Consider the following 15,939-nt stretch of genomic DNA (forward strand, 5'->3'; position numbering starts at 1 on the left):
CAGTAAGAGTGAAAATCTCTGTGAGGTATTTGCTTTCCACAGGCAAGACAATTGTTAACTTTTTCTGACGTCGGTTAGAGCAAGAAAAAGGATCCCCAACGGGGTACTTAGCTTTAGAAGACTTCAGGATTATTCAATGAAAACAAAAAACTTCAGGTAGCAGCCGACTGGCACTTGCGAACTGCTTCTGCTTCGGGCTCTTCCTCTTTCGGAAAGACTGATTTAATGGCGTCAGCTGCCTGTTTTTATATTCCTGATGATCTGATATCAGTCCAGGAGCGACAGCATCCGACGCAGAAATACTAAGTCTCTGGTATTCGGGCCGACTGAGGGCTACCTGCAAGGCAGATAACCCAAGTGTGATGACTGCAATAGTGAAACATGAAGAACATCAGTAGCATGGGCAAAACCTCCTTCTTAAAACAAGAGCACTGCAAGTCATTTTAATGTGCAAAATTTAAATGAATCTTAGGGAGAGGAGGAAAAACACAGTGAATGATTGCTAACAGGGGAGATTCTATGGATACACTCTTTTTGAGATTGCACAGTCTGCATATTAGAAGGCAACAGAAAGGGATGGTATTATAGACAATAACTGAAGGGAGGAGCAATATTACTTATTTAGTATGGCACTACTGAAAAATAAATCAGAAATCAGCTGGTCCAGTTTCATAACTGATAATACTAACACACACAAAAATTTTTTACTAAATTAATGATGGAGGGTCTCTAATGCCTTTAGAGTAAATAGTGCCAAAACAGTACAGACCTGTAAATAAGTTAATCTGTAAAAACAAAATAGTAATAACATGCAGAAAAGAGCTAGATTAGGTATACTGAAAGTGTATAAACAAGCCCATCATACATTTATTCATATGGAAAATATACTACCCTCTAGCAGCAATCAGATAACTAAATGATACAGTGTAACTTGACAGTATTTCTTACTACACAAGCAAACATTTATTCACAAATTTTACATATATGTTAAGGTTCTAAACTCTTACCCGTACAAGTTTTTCAGAATCACCTCTCCACTTGCTGACAATAGTTGATGCTGAAATGTTAAAGAATGTTGTGCTACACTCAGTAGCAACTGCCTTAGCAAGCAGTGTTTTTCCAGTACCTGAAAAGTTAGTATGTTATAATTAGCTTGTAATAGTTAACACGTAAATAAAACATTGATACCCCCAATCTACCAGTGATCAACTTTGAACTTCTACTAATGTATTAAAAAGGAAACAAATCATTCAAATTCTTCTTCAAGAAACAAAATACAAAAAAACAGTATTCCATCCTTAAACAATTCATTTTCAGACCTTGTAGAACCCCTTATCAGCCTTAAATAATGGCAAAACAGCCTTGTGTTGCTCAGTTATTTAAAGGCAAAAGTTCATTGCTACTCCAGAAGTTTACACAACAAAAGTGATTTTTATATCTGGCAGATGTTGTGTCTGTACCACAACTTTCTTACCACAAATACAGCTTATGCATCTCTGCACTGCCCATATAGTAGAAAAATGAGTATTTTCACACACTTGAAAACTTCTCTCCCTGACTCAAGGTCTTCCTTTTGTATGTTATACCACACTGATTAGAATCATACCTTTGATACAGGACAGCACTGATGCTTCTATTAGTACATCCTGTTTACATACAGAAATCCTTGTCCATCTGTGAATATGCAGAGCATGGGGACTGAATCAAGATACGTTTTAAAGCTTGCAAGGATTTTTCCTGCTCTTCTCCACATACTTAGGGTTCTGATGGTCTTTTTTTCTGTGGAATGTTGGGTGCTGGGCTGGTAACTCAACACCGCAAAAGCCCACTGCCAATCATGAGCGGACAGGTGATCCGCTGTGGTGACCCCTAACCGGGAAAAGCCGGAAGAAGCTTGATAAGGGGTTATGTCACTTCTGCTCAGTCCAGAATAAATGATCTACAGTAACTGCAGATACCCAAGAAGCTTCTTAGAGCCCTCAGATTTCTTGTAGGTTTGATATGCTGGATAGTCTCTGTTTTGCTGTTTTGAGGGCATAGCCCATCTCATCTAACTTCATACCCTAGATAACTGGCTTTGTTTCTAAATCACTTCCCTTTTGTGAGGGACAATTTGGCCCCAGTATTCTTTAGCTGGTTTAACACACAAGTGTCTTCAGCCAAATGTTCCTCAAAAGTGTTGCTTTTGATTAGTACATTATCCATGTAAATTAGACTGCCTCTACTGTCTGCATCAGGCATGGCCTTGTGCAGGAAGATACTGAAATCTGCAGGAAGGTTCAGGTACCAAAAAGGACACCTATTCCAGTTGTACTGTTTTCTACTGAATGAGAAGGGCAGTTTGTAATGATCTTGGGGACAGGTCTTCAGGGCTTAGAATCCATTTGAGATGTCCATTGTTGTGAAGTATTTTGCAACCTCAGCTGTAGCCAAGATTTGATCTAGATACATCATGGGCCAATGCGATAAGCACACATGCTGATTTAGCTTTCAGTGGTGCATAGTGAGTCTACGTACCTGTGGGTTTGAAAGCAAGGCATACAGGAAAGTTGGACACAGTGTTTACCTTATAATTCATCTCTAGCATATACATAATCTCCTGGATATGATCATAGGATGCCGGCAGGATACTGTACTAATATACATACAATTTGCCCTCAACTAGGATCAGTGGGTACCACAGTAACATGAAGGTCAGTTACCCCACAATCATAAGCACCCTTTGCAAACACATCTGCAAACTGGTTAAACATCTCACACACTGCTTCTCTCTTTCTGTCTCAAAAGTGCATGCTTAAATAGCCTGTTCAACATGGCTCTGGAAATCTGGGAAAAGCAAAGTTATTACCAAGCTGTATGTTTTCTTCCATTATGACAGGTATATTTTCAGGGTGAACTGTGCACAATTCAGCTGTTCTGCCTCTCTCACCACATGAGATAGCTCAAGGTAATTTTATTTTTATTTATTTATTTATTTATCATTTGTTGACTGGGAAAGTTCGACTAGGTTCCACAGAGCCTGTTTTCAGCGGAGGCCCGGGAAGAAATGCTCCAGATGCATGTCTTTGGAATGTGGGAGGAAACCGGAGTACCCAGAGAAAACCCACCCGAACACAGGGAGAACATGCAAACTCCAAACAGAAGGCACCCCAGCCGAGAATCGAACCGGTGAACCTCTTGCTGTGAGGCGAGAACGTTAACCGCTGCACCACTGTGCCGCATAATCAACGTTAACTCCACAAGAACATACTTCCTTTTTATCAATGGGACAGATTTCTTGCAACAGCCTCAATTCTTCCTTTATTTTGATGTTCTACATTATTCTTTCTGGTAACTCACCAACGACAAGTACAGCTAACTCTAAATCATAGAAGGACTCCCCTATTGTTGAACCTAGCTCAGACTGGGTATCCATAGCAATGGGATTTGCTTTCGGGTTCTGCACCAAGACAGGTATTGCACTGCAGCTGGTATCTAAGTATGGTGTAGAATGTAATATTTTAGCTTCATGTCTTTCCAATGCTTGCTAAGAACAAACAAAACAGTTTGGTCAGGCATTTGCTGACCTTTCCATAATATTAGCTTAAGAAGAATTCCATGACATTGGCTGAAATTAATGTAACAGCTTCAGCCACAAGTTAGCATACCTGAGATTTGTCCTCACTTCACAGCTCGTGGTGTCATACTCATACTAGATCCAACCTTGTAAGTGACCACAAAATATTACTGACCAGATCCACACACACCCAGGAGCAACGGGGCATCTAGCCCTATGTACAGGGGTGAGCTTAGGCCCCTTACCACCTGTACAGGGTGCTGCAGTGCCTTGTGCCTTATGCCCTATCTGAATGTTCAAAGCACATATTCCTATGCTCTTTACATTTTGCACTTCATCAGGAACATCTTTTAAAAATTATGACTTTTTAACAAATTTCAGATTGGGCCTCTGGCTCTTCTGCATTCTATACCACAGCTCATTCATAAGACATTTTTCATATTTCATGCACAGCACTGTTTTAGATAATAACAAGTTTTCTGCCTTAACTGACGCACATATTTCATTTCTTTCTGACCGTATTCTGTAATGAAAAACTGAGATCTAATGAACTTTCCATTGCATTTTCCACATGACAGGTTCAGAATGTGCACTATTGTGTCAGTGTTTAGATGACTTTCTGAGATCGTAGGGTTTACTTTAGTAAAGAATGTCATACTTATGGCATTTATCTTAGATTTTACTATATCCTGTCTTGCCAAACACACCACATGTGCCTTCTGCCTCTATGGAGATCGATCCTCCGTTTCCAAGCCCAGACACATCTGGCACATAAGACCTCACAAAAATCACTTTAATCATTGTATCCTCTTTCTAAATAGCATGATTCTGTTTGTTTATTAACCTTTAAATTCTTTATAAACGGAATGGGCTTATTTACCTGTAACCACAAGGCCTCATGAATATAGTCAATTATAGGGATAAATGTTTTTGGCAGATCATTACCAATTAAGAAGTTATCTCCTGGCCTACTGGTGACATACACTGGGTGTCTAAGTTCCAATTTACCAAACTTTAGTTTTAGCCATACTTTCATTAAGGATGATTGATCCCTCTGTGTAGCCTATAACATTGCAGCCCATCAGGTAGGATTTTCAGTTTCTCTCTATCTTTTAATGCTCTGCTCAGCTTATTATAGAAGCCTCTTGACATTCCAGTTACTTCAGTTCCTGAATCTGTTAAGGTCTCATGCTTTAAGCTGTTTTCCATGTTTATTTCAAAGTAAAATCTATTTTCCATGTTTACTTCAAAGTAAAATCTATCCGCACTTCCCTTAGGGATTAAGTTGCCAACTAGAATTTGTTTTGCTCTATACTTTCTAACAAAGTAGTATATTCAGCACTACTGACAACAGAAGCTTTAGGAGTTTCCAGTGAGAGGTCACCTTTGAAGACATTTTGTGTTACATTTACCTTCTATAATTCTTTAAAATCAGTAACATTTCTAGAATCATTTACCTTAGCAGCCTGACAGGAGACAGAAGAAACTAGTCAATTGTTATTGGGAGTATCATTGTCAGTAGGGGTAGGATTGCTGGGTACTCCAGATTCAGGAGGAGGAAAACCAGCTTGTAGTGAGGATTTTTGGTTCCAAGAATTTTGGAAAAGGGACTTCAGTTATTCTACCTGTTCCCTTATCTGTTTGACCACATCCTGTGACCTTCTTATTTCTTCTCCAGTTCCATCTCTATGAGGGGCATTAAGTCTGTTTCTGTACCAGCCCCTATTATAGTATTGGTACCCTCTGCAGCAGTCCTTTCCAGAGCCATGTCTGTCTTCCTTCACATCTCCTGTTATTTTGTCTACTTGGACCTTGTCTTCTGTAAATCACTCCCCGGCTAGAATACAACTGAAGGAAAGAATAAGATTGCAGAGGTCTGGCCTATAGAGGTAACATCATTGGTGGGTGTGGAGCAGGAGGCATTTGCTATATTGCACAAGAACTGGCATTACCTTGTGCCTGAATAGGGGTATTAGCCTGTTTAGTTTGTTTAACTTTGCCTGGTTTGTTGCCTTTTGAAGGATGCAGTTCAGTTCTCTCCATGCAGAAAGTATCAGAATTGTTCACTTCTAGTAACTGGGCTTGGGTAGCATGTAATTTTTCTCCCTTTCTTGGTGATGGAGCTTCATCCCCTTAGTGGATTTCCAGATATCTACTGCACTGTCTACAATCCAGTGCATACAGTCTGTTTTTTTCCTATGCTTTAGGGATAACTGTGCCCTAATATGGAATGGCAGGCTGTGGAAGTACTTAAAATCCTACTTACATCTTAAAAATCATCCCTCTCTGTATCTGAATCAGCCGCAAAATGCACACCCTTTAATCGGTTATAAAATTCTTAGGGGTTCTGATTTATATATATCCTTTTTTAAAAACTTGTACAATCTCTGTGGCTCATTTTTATCTTCTTCAGGTACTCTGACTCAGTTTATTTTTTCATCATCTATGGACCACCTGATTATGAAACTGTCCCTCTTTACCGATTATGGATCAAGCTGCATAGCATTCCTTTAACTTTTTGACGTGTTGGGCAATATCACCTTTTTCATTTGGAGATGAACTTACTGCTAAGGAGCTGTAAGACCGGCTTAGCAATTTTAGGGGCTACAGACCCTTATTCCCTCTTTGTCCACCTCTTATTACAGGTAGGCTGGGGAACCAGACTTACTCTGGCAGTTAGCTCTCTTCTTTGCTATACATTTTCTGAGTAGCTATATAGTGGGGATATAAGACTTTCTAATTGGTCAACCTGATGGACTTCTTTGAGAAAGTCACCAAAACAATGGATGAGGGCAAAATTGCTCATACTGCCTATCTTGACCTAGCCAAGGCATCTAACAAAATACCACCCTAGGACACTAGGGCATTGTTGACAAACTCAAGAAGTAAGGTACAGACCCTTATGTCACCCATTGGATGGCCAGATGTCAGTCAGACAGACAGGACCCAGGAAGTTAGAACTGGAGTGTCCACCTCTACGAAGAGGCCACTCACAAGCAGAGTCCCTCAGGGATTAGTCCTGGGACCGCTCCTTTTTGGCACTTACTTCTCTGAAGTTAAGGCCAGTGTCAATGGCTGCTAGATTACTTAATTTGCAGATGATTGCAAATTAGGAGTGTGACAAACTGAAATGCTACCATCCCAGCTAGCTAGAATTTTGTAAATAATTGTCACTTGAAAATATTAATATGATTTATATAAAAATGTGATTGCCAGCCCAGCTATCTGGAATTTTGTAAATAATCATGTGTCATTTGTGAATATTAATATGATTTATATGCTTGTCTTACAAATGTAAGAGAACTATATGTTATGTGTATATTAAACTACTGGTACAGAAGTGTGTGTTGAATTGTATGTTCTGTACTGAGCTTCAAGAATGTAACCACAGTGTACCCTAATAGAAAAGGACAGAGTTAACTTGTAAACTCTAAGAAAATAAATGAATTGTTTTACGATTGCATTTATCTCTCAGTTTCACTGAAGGAGACAGGATGTCTACACCTAGAGGTTTCTTTCTATTGTCTTGAAACATAAATAATTACTAGGTTTAAAATGTAAAAGTGTTTAACTGTTTTAAGACTTCTAGTTCTAGGCAAACCTCTGAGAGATATATACTTCTCACACAGAGATGCTAAAAATTCTGTTGGTGTCTTAGCCTGGTAACTGAAGGCTGAAGGCAGGTGGCAAAGAGTGATGTCACCCAAAGCTGACCCAGCAGTAATGTTTTCATATTAATTTGGTAACTCTCTCAGAGACTGTGCCTTTTGTATCTTGTCTTGGATCTGAAAACATCCATTCAGCACTTCTCATCTGCATTTGCCTTGCTATGCAGGTAAGGTTTAGGTATAGTATTTCTTTTAGAGATAGTTAGCAATATAGTGAAGATTAGTTTAGATGTTTTCTGTATTTATTTGAGACTCTCCTGCAATGTTGTTTTAAAATATTTCCTGTGATTCTGAACTCTATAGTCACTGTAGTGAGTTATTCAGTATGTTTTGTTCTTTTATTATTTATTAAATATATTTAAACCTTTTAATTGTGGCTAGTTTGTTTAGAGATATTTAAGCTCATAGAGTGCTTGCATATGTATTTGGTGACACTGTATAGGCCACTCCTAAATAGCATTGAAAGTCCTGGTCACACTTACCATTTGGATAATAGTAACATTACACAGTAGAATTGGTCACCCTTTGGGAAGGGCCTTATAGTAGCTGATAAGTAGTGGTTGGTGTCAGCTGGTACTACCTTATAGTCTGAACAGAAGGGGGCATACCTAGTGAACCTCTGCCCGCCTTCCCCAGGAGTGTGTGTGTGTGTTTGTATATAAATCAAATCTCAGAGTGAGTGTGTGTGTGTGTGTGTGTGTGTGTGTGTGTGTGTGTGTGTGTGTGTGTGTGTGTGTGTGTGTGTGTGTGTGTGTGTGTTGTGTGTGTGTGTGTGTCAGCTACTTGGGCAGGGACACGAAGTACTGGTTGGACATAGAGGGTACTGGAGGTTTTGGCTTGACCACTCAGCTTAGATCTTAACCCTATAGCTGTGCCAGTGGGGAGTCTTATTGGGGATCTGGAGAAAGAGGGAGAAACCAGCCCCAGACTGACTGTGATCTCTGTGTGCTTTTAAGGGAAATTGTACTTTTACTGTGTGTGAGTGTACTTGTCATCCTCCCAATGTGCACGCCCCTCACTGCTGCTAGTGGTGAAGATTCAGTCTCCTTGACTACTGGGCCAGTGCAGGGTCTTCACATATTAATTATTTGGCAGTAGTGGGATATCCACATCACATATTAATTGATTGATAGTGGTGAGATAGCTACATCACATATTAATTCGGCTTGTAGTGGTGTGGATACTGAATTCCTATAGCTTGTGTACAGTGGTCACTGAAGGTGTTTGTACTCTTAATCAGCCACATAGTGAACATTCAGAGCTCATATCACAACTGTTTTACTTTTTTGTTAGCTTAGTTAGTCAGGGAGAGCAGGCAAGCATGTCAACAGAGGAGTATGGCAAGCTGACAAGGAGCCAGTTAATCAAAATGTGCCAGGTTAAAGGACTGATGCATGCCAACCTGACTAAGGCAGAAATAATTGAAGCTTTAGTCACAGCTACATCACAGGATAGCAACCAGGAGGACAATCAGACTGGCCATGGAGCTGTGCAGCTCTCAGAAAATGGACAGCTCAACCTTTCCACAGAGGACTTAAAAATCCATCTGGAGTTAAAGAGACTTGAGTTGGAGGTCTAGCATTTTGAAACTGAAGCAGCAGAGAGACTGAGATATCTGGAGGCTGAGAAAATGAGAAATCACAACATCTGCAGGCTAAGGACAATGACAGGCAGAGGCAACATGAAAATGAGATGTTGACTCTTCGCCATAGTCATGGAGGTAATGGGGAAGGGAGTAATGAACCCCAGAAGCAACAAAGGTCAGTAAATTTCTTCCACAATTTACAGAGGGGGATAATTTTGCTAGTTTCATTCATATGTTTCAGAGGGTATATAAACATATATAATGTTGACCAAGCGCTCTGGGTGCGGTCCCTGACCCCCTTACGCCATGGTAAAGCTGTAATTGTTCCTTCCAAACTGTCTGATACTGACTGTTTAAATTATAATGTTGTAAAGAACTGTTTGCTAGAATTTTTTAAGTTAACACCTGAAGCTTATAGGTAAAAGGTTTGTAAGCATAGACGCAAGGCAGATGAAAGTGTGTGTGAAAATGTTGCTGAACTAAGCACTTATTTTCATAGGTGAGTGAGTGGATGTCAGGTCACCACTTTTGAAGGGCTGGCAGACCTTTTGGTGAGGGAACAAGACCTTAGTACGTTGCCTAAGGACATGACAATCTGGTTATCTGACAGACAATGCACTACAGCAGATGAGTTGGGGAAGAATGGAAAACTATACCTAGCAAGCAGGGCATCACTGTATGGGAAAGGGACACCCAGTGCTGCTCATGGGTCTAAAGGAACCCATGGTGGGAAGCCTAGACTGCCCCAAAAGAGTCTGCCAGTAGCAGGGGAAGCCCTGTAGTCACTGTATTGAGTTATTCAGTATTGTCTTGTTCTTCTATTATTTATTGTAAAATATATTTAAACCTTTTAATGGTGGCTAGTTTGTTTAGAGAAATTTAAGCTCATAGAGTACTTGCATATGTATTTGGTGACACTGTATAGGCCACTCCTAAATAGCCTTGAAAGTCTTGGTCACACTTACCATTTGGATAATAGTAACATTACTCAGTAGAATTGGTCACCCTTTGGGAAGGGCCTTATAGTAGCTGATAAGTAGTAGTTGGTGGCAGCTAGTACTACCTTTATAGTCTGGGCAGAAGGGGGCATACCTAGTGAACCTGTACCAGACTTCCCCAGGAGTGTGTGTGTGTTGTGTGTGTGTGTGTGTGTGTGTGTGTGTGTGTGTGTGTGTGTGTGTGTGTGTGTGAGCTACTTGTGCAGGGACACGAAACACTGGTTGGACAGAGAGGGTGCTGGAGGTTTTGGCTTGACCACTCGGCTGAGATTTTAACCCTATAGCTGTGTCAGTGGGGAGTCTTACTGGGGATCTGGCAGAAGATGGAGAAACAATCCCCAGATTGACTCTGATCTCTGTGTGCTCTTGAGGGAAATTGTACTTTACTGTGTGCGTACTTGTCATCCTCCCAATGTGCATGTCATTCACTGGTGCTAGTGGTGAGGATTGAGGCTCCTTGATTATTGGGCCAGTGCAGGGGCATCACAAGGAGCTGTCACTGAATCGCCCACCAACAGAAATATTCTCCAGGAAGGGCTGTTACAGACAAGTAACTGGTGACAGGGCCATGGACTAAAACTAAATGCCAAAAAATGCATAATAGTATCCTTTGGGAAGTCATCTACTCATGGTAACTATCATACTGGCAACACACCCCTAAGAGCTGACCCAGCAGTCAGGAACTTGGTGACACACGTAGACAGTAATCTAGGCTTTGATCATCACATGTCTACAGTTTTGAGGAAATCATTCATGTTGTGTGACTTATACACAAAGGTATGGCATCTAGGCCCAAAGCACTCATTGTTCCACTGTATTTGTCATTCATCAGACCTATCATCGAGTACAGTGCCGCTTTTGGTATGTACCTAACCAGGCATAGCCAACAACTGAACATCCACAAAGGTTCCTCATTAAAAGAATACAGGACGTAATTAACATGTCCTATGCAGACCACCTTAAGGCCCGATCCCTGTATTCTGTCTCCTACAGGCTGTTCAGGGGAGATCGATGCCTTGCATACAGAGCATTGCCAATCCCTGTTCTGATGACTTCCTGCATAACTGTATAACAAACAGCACCAGAATTACTCATTCTAAAGACTTAAACTTTGTTTGTGATAAAAATAGGACCTGCTGGAGTGACAGGCATGTATCCCAGAGACTACCCATTCTCTGGAACAGGCTCCCCCAACCAAGTGAAGCAGACTTCCTCCCTAACCCAGTTCAACTGTAACTTGGGTATTTGGATGAGGAACAGGAAATTCATCCCTAGTTTTGCACCTACATCTCTAATGGACACAGGCAGCCTGTAAGTGGTTCATCTCCCAGGCCCCTGCTTACACTTATCAAGGGTATCAGAACTTGTCAGAGATTTGGGGTGCATGGGTAAGCTTACAAAGGCATTTTTGTTGTTAACCTATGGTTGTTTGAAAATTTTCCCTCTCCTTTACTACAGCAACTACAATAGCTAATGCTTCATTCTATTCTCTGGATTTCAGCTCTGGATTTCAGCTCTGACTTCATTTTATCCATTTAATGTGTTTAATACCATAGGTTACTCTGTCTCTGTTCTTAAAATTCAGACTGCCAGTTCTTTAAGTAATCCATATTCCTCTGAACACCTCACAAAAGAGGTCCCTTTCTAAGAAGGCAAGATTCGAGATCTCTAATATGTGCTACAAGCAAGAATCTATGATGACTACGCCTTTCACACTTTTCAGTCTGCAGAATGATTTGTACTTCGAAGTTCTGGACTTTCACAGATTGATATCTGTTAGCATTTCTAACCTACCTATCTTTCTGTCTACCTTCCATTCTACAGGGTTTGTAGGGAAAGAGAGGAGACTCATATTTAATCCTCATACCAGTGTCCGCTGCATTTTCCAAATCTGGGGACCAACATGATATTTGCTCAGTGTCCCTTGTGGGCATGCATGTAGCCTACTGGTTTGCTTTTTCCTGACCTCCATAGTTGCTGAAAGGTTTAGCCATGTTATCTAAAACTTGACAGCAGTAATAACATAAATTTTAAAACAAAACAATGGAACAAATACAATATTTTAGAACACTTATTTGCCAATTAGGAATCTGCTCTGTTCTTATACATTTACAAGGTATGTGCACAGTTTGCCGTTGTTTACAGTTCTTGTCATGATATTTTAATTAGCTTGTCCTGAGACTAGTCCCAATTTATACTGTCAGAACCATTAGGGTGGAATGTAGTACTTTATAAGGTATGCATTTGTCTGTGGGGGAATTTAAGCTATCTCAACACTCATTTGTCCCTCTTTACAAAAACTATTGTTCTAGGTTACAATCAAGCCAAAATTAAAACAGCTAGCATGCACCAAGTTGAATTTTATAGAAAAAGAGAATTCATTAGCATATAATAAATAAATTATTAACTTCAATTTGATTTGGTATTAATCAATAAAAATGAACTTGCTGTACAGCAGGAAAGTCAGAAAAAAAAACATCAAATTATATTCCTAGCAGTGTGGTACAGCATGCAAGAGACAAAATTAATCAGTCTTCAGTCCAAATAAAAGCTACAAGTTCATGTTTAAGAGTCTTTAATGCTAGAAGAGCACTATCTCTTTAGGAGATCTGCAAAACAGTGGATCATTCCTTGGACTTTGATGCTGGCTCCTCTTGTGGGCTAAAGTCCAGTTCAGATGCAGGGGGTTCTGGTAAAATATTTGCTCCTGTTTGGTATACTCCACTTTCCTTCACTGAGAATAATTATACTTTTTTAGCTTTGACAGTCCCAGAATTGGCAAGATGCAATATCAGTGTCTTTGATTCCTTTTCCAGAGTGTATAGCTATAGCTTCAGCAAAGCTCTTTCAGTGTCTGTATGCTTGGTAGCTGGCAGCCAGCAATGGTCCAAGTAAGTGGAACAAGATGAATAGTTGAAAGTCTGACAAAAATTAATTCGTTTTGCTGCAGTATATATCTTTCCAGGTCAGAGAGGGTTTGAAATTTCTTTGTTCTACCTCTGCAGTTGATGGAGTTTAGCCTTTAGCCTTTAGCCTAGTTGTTTATTTTTCCAAAGTACATTATTTCATTGATTAGGGATCTGCAGCCATTACTTATCACTTCTTTCTGACCTCTGGACAACTTAATGTCCAAGAAGGAGAATTTGTGATAGCACCTTTTGATCTGTGATGAAAACAGATAGACAGTGCAGATGTTTTAAACAAACGTCTTAGCACATAAGGGCCTGTGTTTCAGTCCCAGGTTGTATGTTTTTTTTCTGAACATTCCAGAGGCCTCTTTACTAGGAAAGGAAACCTTAATTGTGTGGCTTGTACTGAAGCAGGGACACAAATCTTTTAAATATTATGGCTTTGAACCCTCTATGTTTGGTGTTTTTGTTACATGCCATTACATGATATGTCAGGAAAATAGCAAGATTTATATACAGCAATATATGAAGGCAGAATTAATAAATGCAATCAAGACACAGTAGCACAGGTAACACACATGCTCCATAACATCAGCAATAACAGAAATAGCAATAACAACAATACTTATGATAACCATGGCTAACAATATCAGACACACACACATTTATTTTCATTTTCAGTCAAAAGGGTTCTTATTTCTACACAGTAGTTACCATATAAGGCCATGTGGCCTTATAATACCTTCAGTTCTGGTATTCAGAAACCACTCTTTTCTTTGTCAGTGTTAGCTTTTGTACTCTCTTTCTCTATCTGTTATCCAACAAACTGCTTAATTTCCTTTTTCATATTCTTCCATATTTGATCACTCAGTACATATATGCCTGACTAAAGAACCAGTGGGACCAAAAACTTCTTAACTGCTTGTATCTTATTGTTGATATCCATAAAGAACAACTTCCATAGTCTTATCTAAATTTTAATCTTTATAGTAATTTCTTCCCACATTTCTTTAGCTGCTTGCTCAATATTCCATTTCCACAAAATTCACAAGCAACTCCTCCTCCTGTCATGACCCAAAAAAGAGAAAGTTCTATACCAAGTCATGTGTTGGAGCATAATCTATTCCTATAGCCTTTGCTTTTCATCCATTTACTTTATATTCCGCTATATTAATAAAATATTTCGGTTTATCAGACATAATTTGATATTGTGTTTTTGACTGATATTTTGTAGCATTATGTCTTCTGTATAAAGGGCTATTTTCTCATTAGTATTTCTTCATTTATATCCAGTTACATTCGATTGTCTTGTGTCTCTGGCTAATGGCTCTAAGTAGATAGTAATGGTAAAACTGGACACCCCTGCCTAATTCCTCTCTTAAGACTAAGCACTTTAGGCAGCTCAACAACACAATATTCCCTAACTTGAGCTCCTCTGCAGATATGAAATGTTGTCCATGTTTCTGAAAACCTAAATGCCTCAAAAGATCTCTCTATAAATACCCAGCTCACTATGTCAAATGCTTTGTCATCCCAAATATATTAACATTACTATATTTGTTATAGTTCAATGCATCATATGACTTCTTCAAATGTTTGCTTACATCTATAAACTTCTGCATAGACCTTCTGTAAGTCTATTATATTTCAGTGTCTCAAGAGGTTCTTTCCCTTCCTTTGGTATAACTACCTTTACTACTATTTTCTTATTCACCAGTACATCCCCGTCCACAGAATTATTATTAAAAACGTACCTAGTCAGACTTTTACCATCTCCTTTTTCTTCTTTCTGCACTATCCTATTGAAGTTCCATCATTTCCAGGAGTTTTCCCCTGTATTCTGGTTACTCATTGATTCATTCATTTCACTCTCTTTTATTTTAACAGTTAATACCCTTCTTCTTCTGTTAATTTTGGAAGTTTTAACTCCCTCAAATATAATTTCATTTCTTTTGTGTTAATCTCAACCTCCACATCTTGTCTACATAATGTATGGTAATAGCTAACCATTGCATTCATATTTTTTCTGGGTGCACGTCTGCCCTACCATTCTCATAATTCTTGATTTTAGTTACATCCTCTGAACTTTTTGTTGCCTCAAGCGTTGAGCTATTTCTTTATTTTCATATTTTTCTGAGTACTCTTGTATGGACATTTAGCGTTTTTTTAACTGCTCTTCAATCTACTGTATTCCATTTATTCATTTCCACTTCTATAAATCCCTTATTTTCTAGATACCTCTTGTGACTATTATTTATTTTATTTAACATTTGTTTACCAGGAAAGTCTGACTGGGACAGAGCCCATTTTCAGGGGAAGCCTGGGGAGAAACCCTCCAGATGCCCGTCTTTGGAATGTGAGAGGAAACCAGAGCACCCGGAGACATCTTCCTTATTTCCTAAAGTGTTCCAGTCCCCGGATACTACCAAAATACTTGATGAAACACTACACATACTGCCATAACATTCTTTATATATTGTTTCAATGTTCTTGAGGAAACATATACTGCAGTCAGTTTAATTCTTATATCCTGCCAGCAGCCTCACAGCACTATAAATCTTCCCTTCTTACCCTTCCTTCATTTGTTCCTCAATCTTTAATCTGATACAGTTTTTAAAGTAATAGTAATACCATTGTTTCTCTCTTTCTATTCCAGGAAATAAACCCTACTTCTCACCTTTCTTTACAAAATGTCCATGCTCTTTAAGATTTAAAAGTGCTTCTTGTAACATTATCACTATCAGTGTATTAATAGAAGTCATCAGCATGTCCTGATTTCTTCTGTCCACTAGCCTATTAACATTCCAGACTAATAAGCAAAATAGTTAAACAAAGAAGCTTATCTTTTATTCTAGTTACATACATTTCTGTCTTGCTGTAGCAAGCTTGTTCTTCACAGTCTATTATTTTGTGTCATTTTACAGTGGATATAAAAAGTGTACACACCCCTGTTAAAATATCAGGTTCAACAAAGTATTAGTTTAGGGGGGTGCACATTTATGCAACCAGTTTATTGTGTGTTTTTTATTTTTTTATATTTTTCTCCTAACAGATTTCTTAGTTTTTTTATTGAATTGTACAGGTTATAGATCACACATTAAAGGTGGGAAAAGTTTAGAAATGATTTATTGTGGTCTCATTTTTTATATCACTAAAACCTGGCATTTTAACAGGGCTGTGTACACTTTTTATATCCACTGACTATACTGTTGTGCAATATTGT

The 15,939-nt window shown here is 39.0% G+C and overlaps 1 protein-coding gene across 3 annotated transcripts in view; it reads right to left on the minus strand.

Annotated features, from left to right (window-relative positions):
• Positions 1-15,939, minus strand: part of KATNAL2 (katanin catalytic subunit A1 like 2) — an 829,719-nt gene that overhangs the window by 297,832 nt on the left and 515,948 nt on the right. For all 3 annotated transcript variants that reach the window (XM_044081877.1, XM_044081869.1, XM_044081884.1), the window contains one exon: positions 1,008-1,126. In XM_044081877.1, the coding sequence (XP_043937812.1) occupies positions 1,008-1,126 (119 nt within the window). The remainder of the gene's footprint in view (positions 1-1,007; positions 1,127-15,939) is intronic.

Source organism: Protopterus annectens, chromosome 1.part1 (genome assembly GCF_019279795.1).
Source record: "Protopterus annectens isolate FY-2018-M chromosome 1.part1, PAN1.0, whole genome shotgun sequence".
NCBI lineage: Eukaryota > Metazoa > Chordata > Ceratodontiformes > Protopteridae > Protopterus > Protopterus annectens.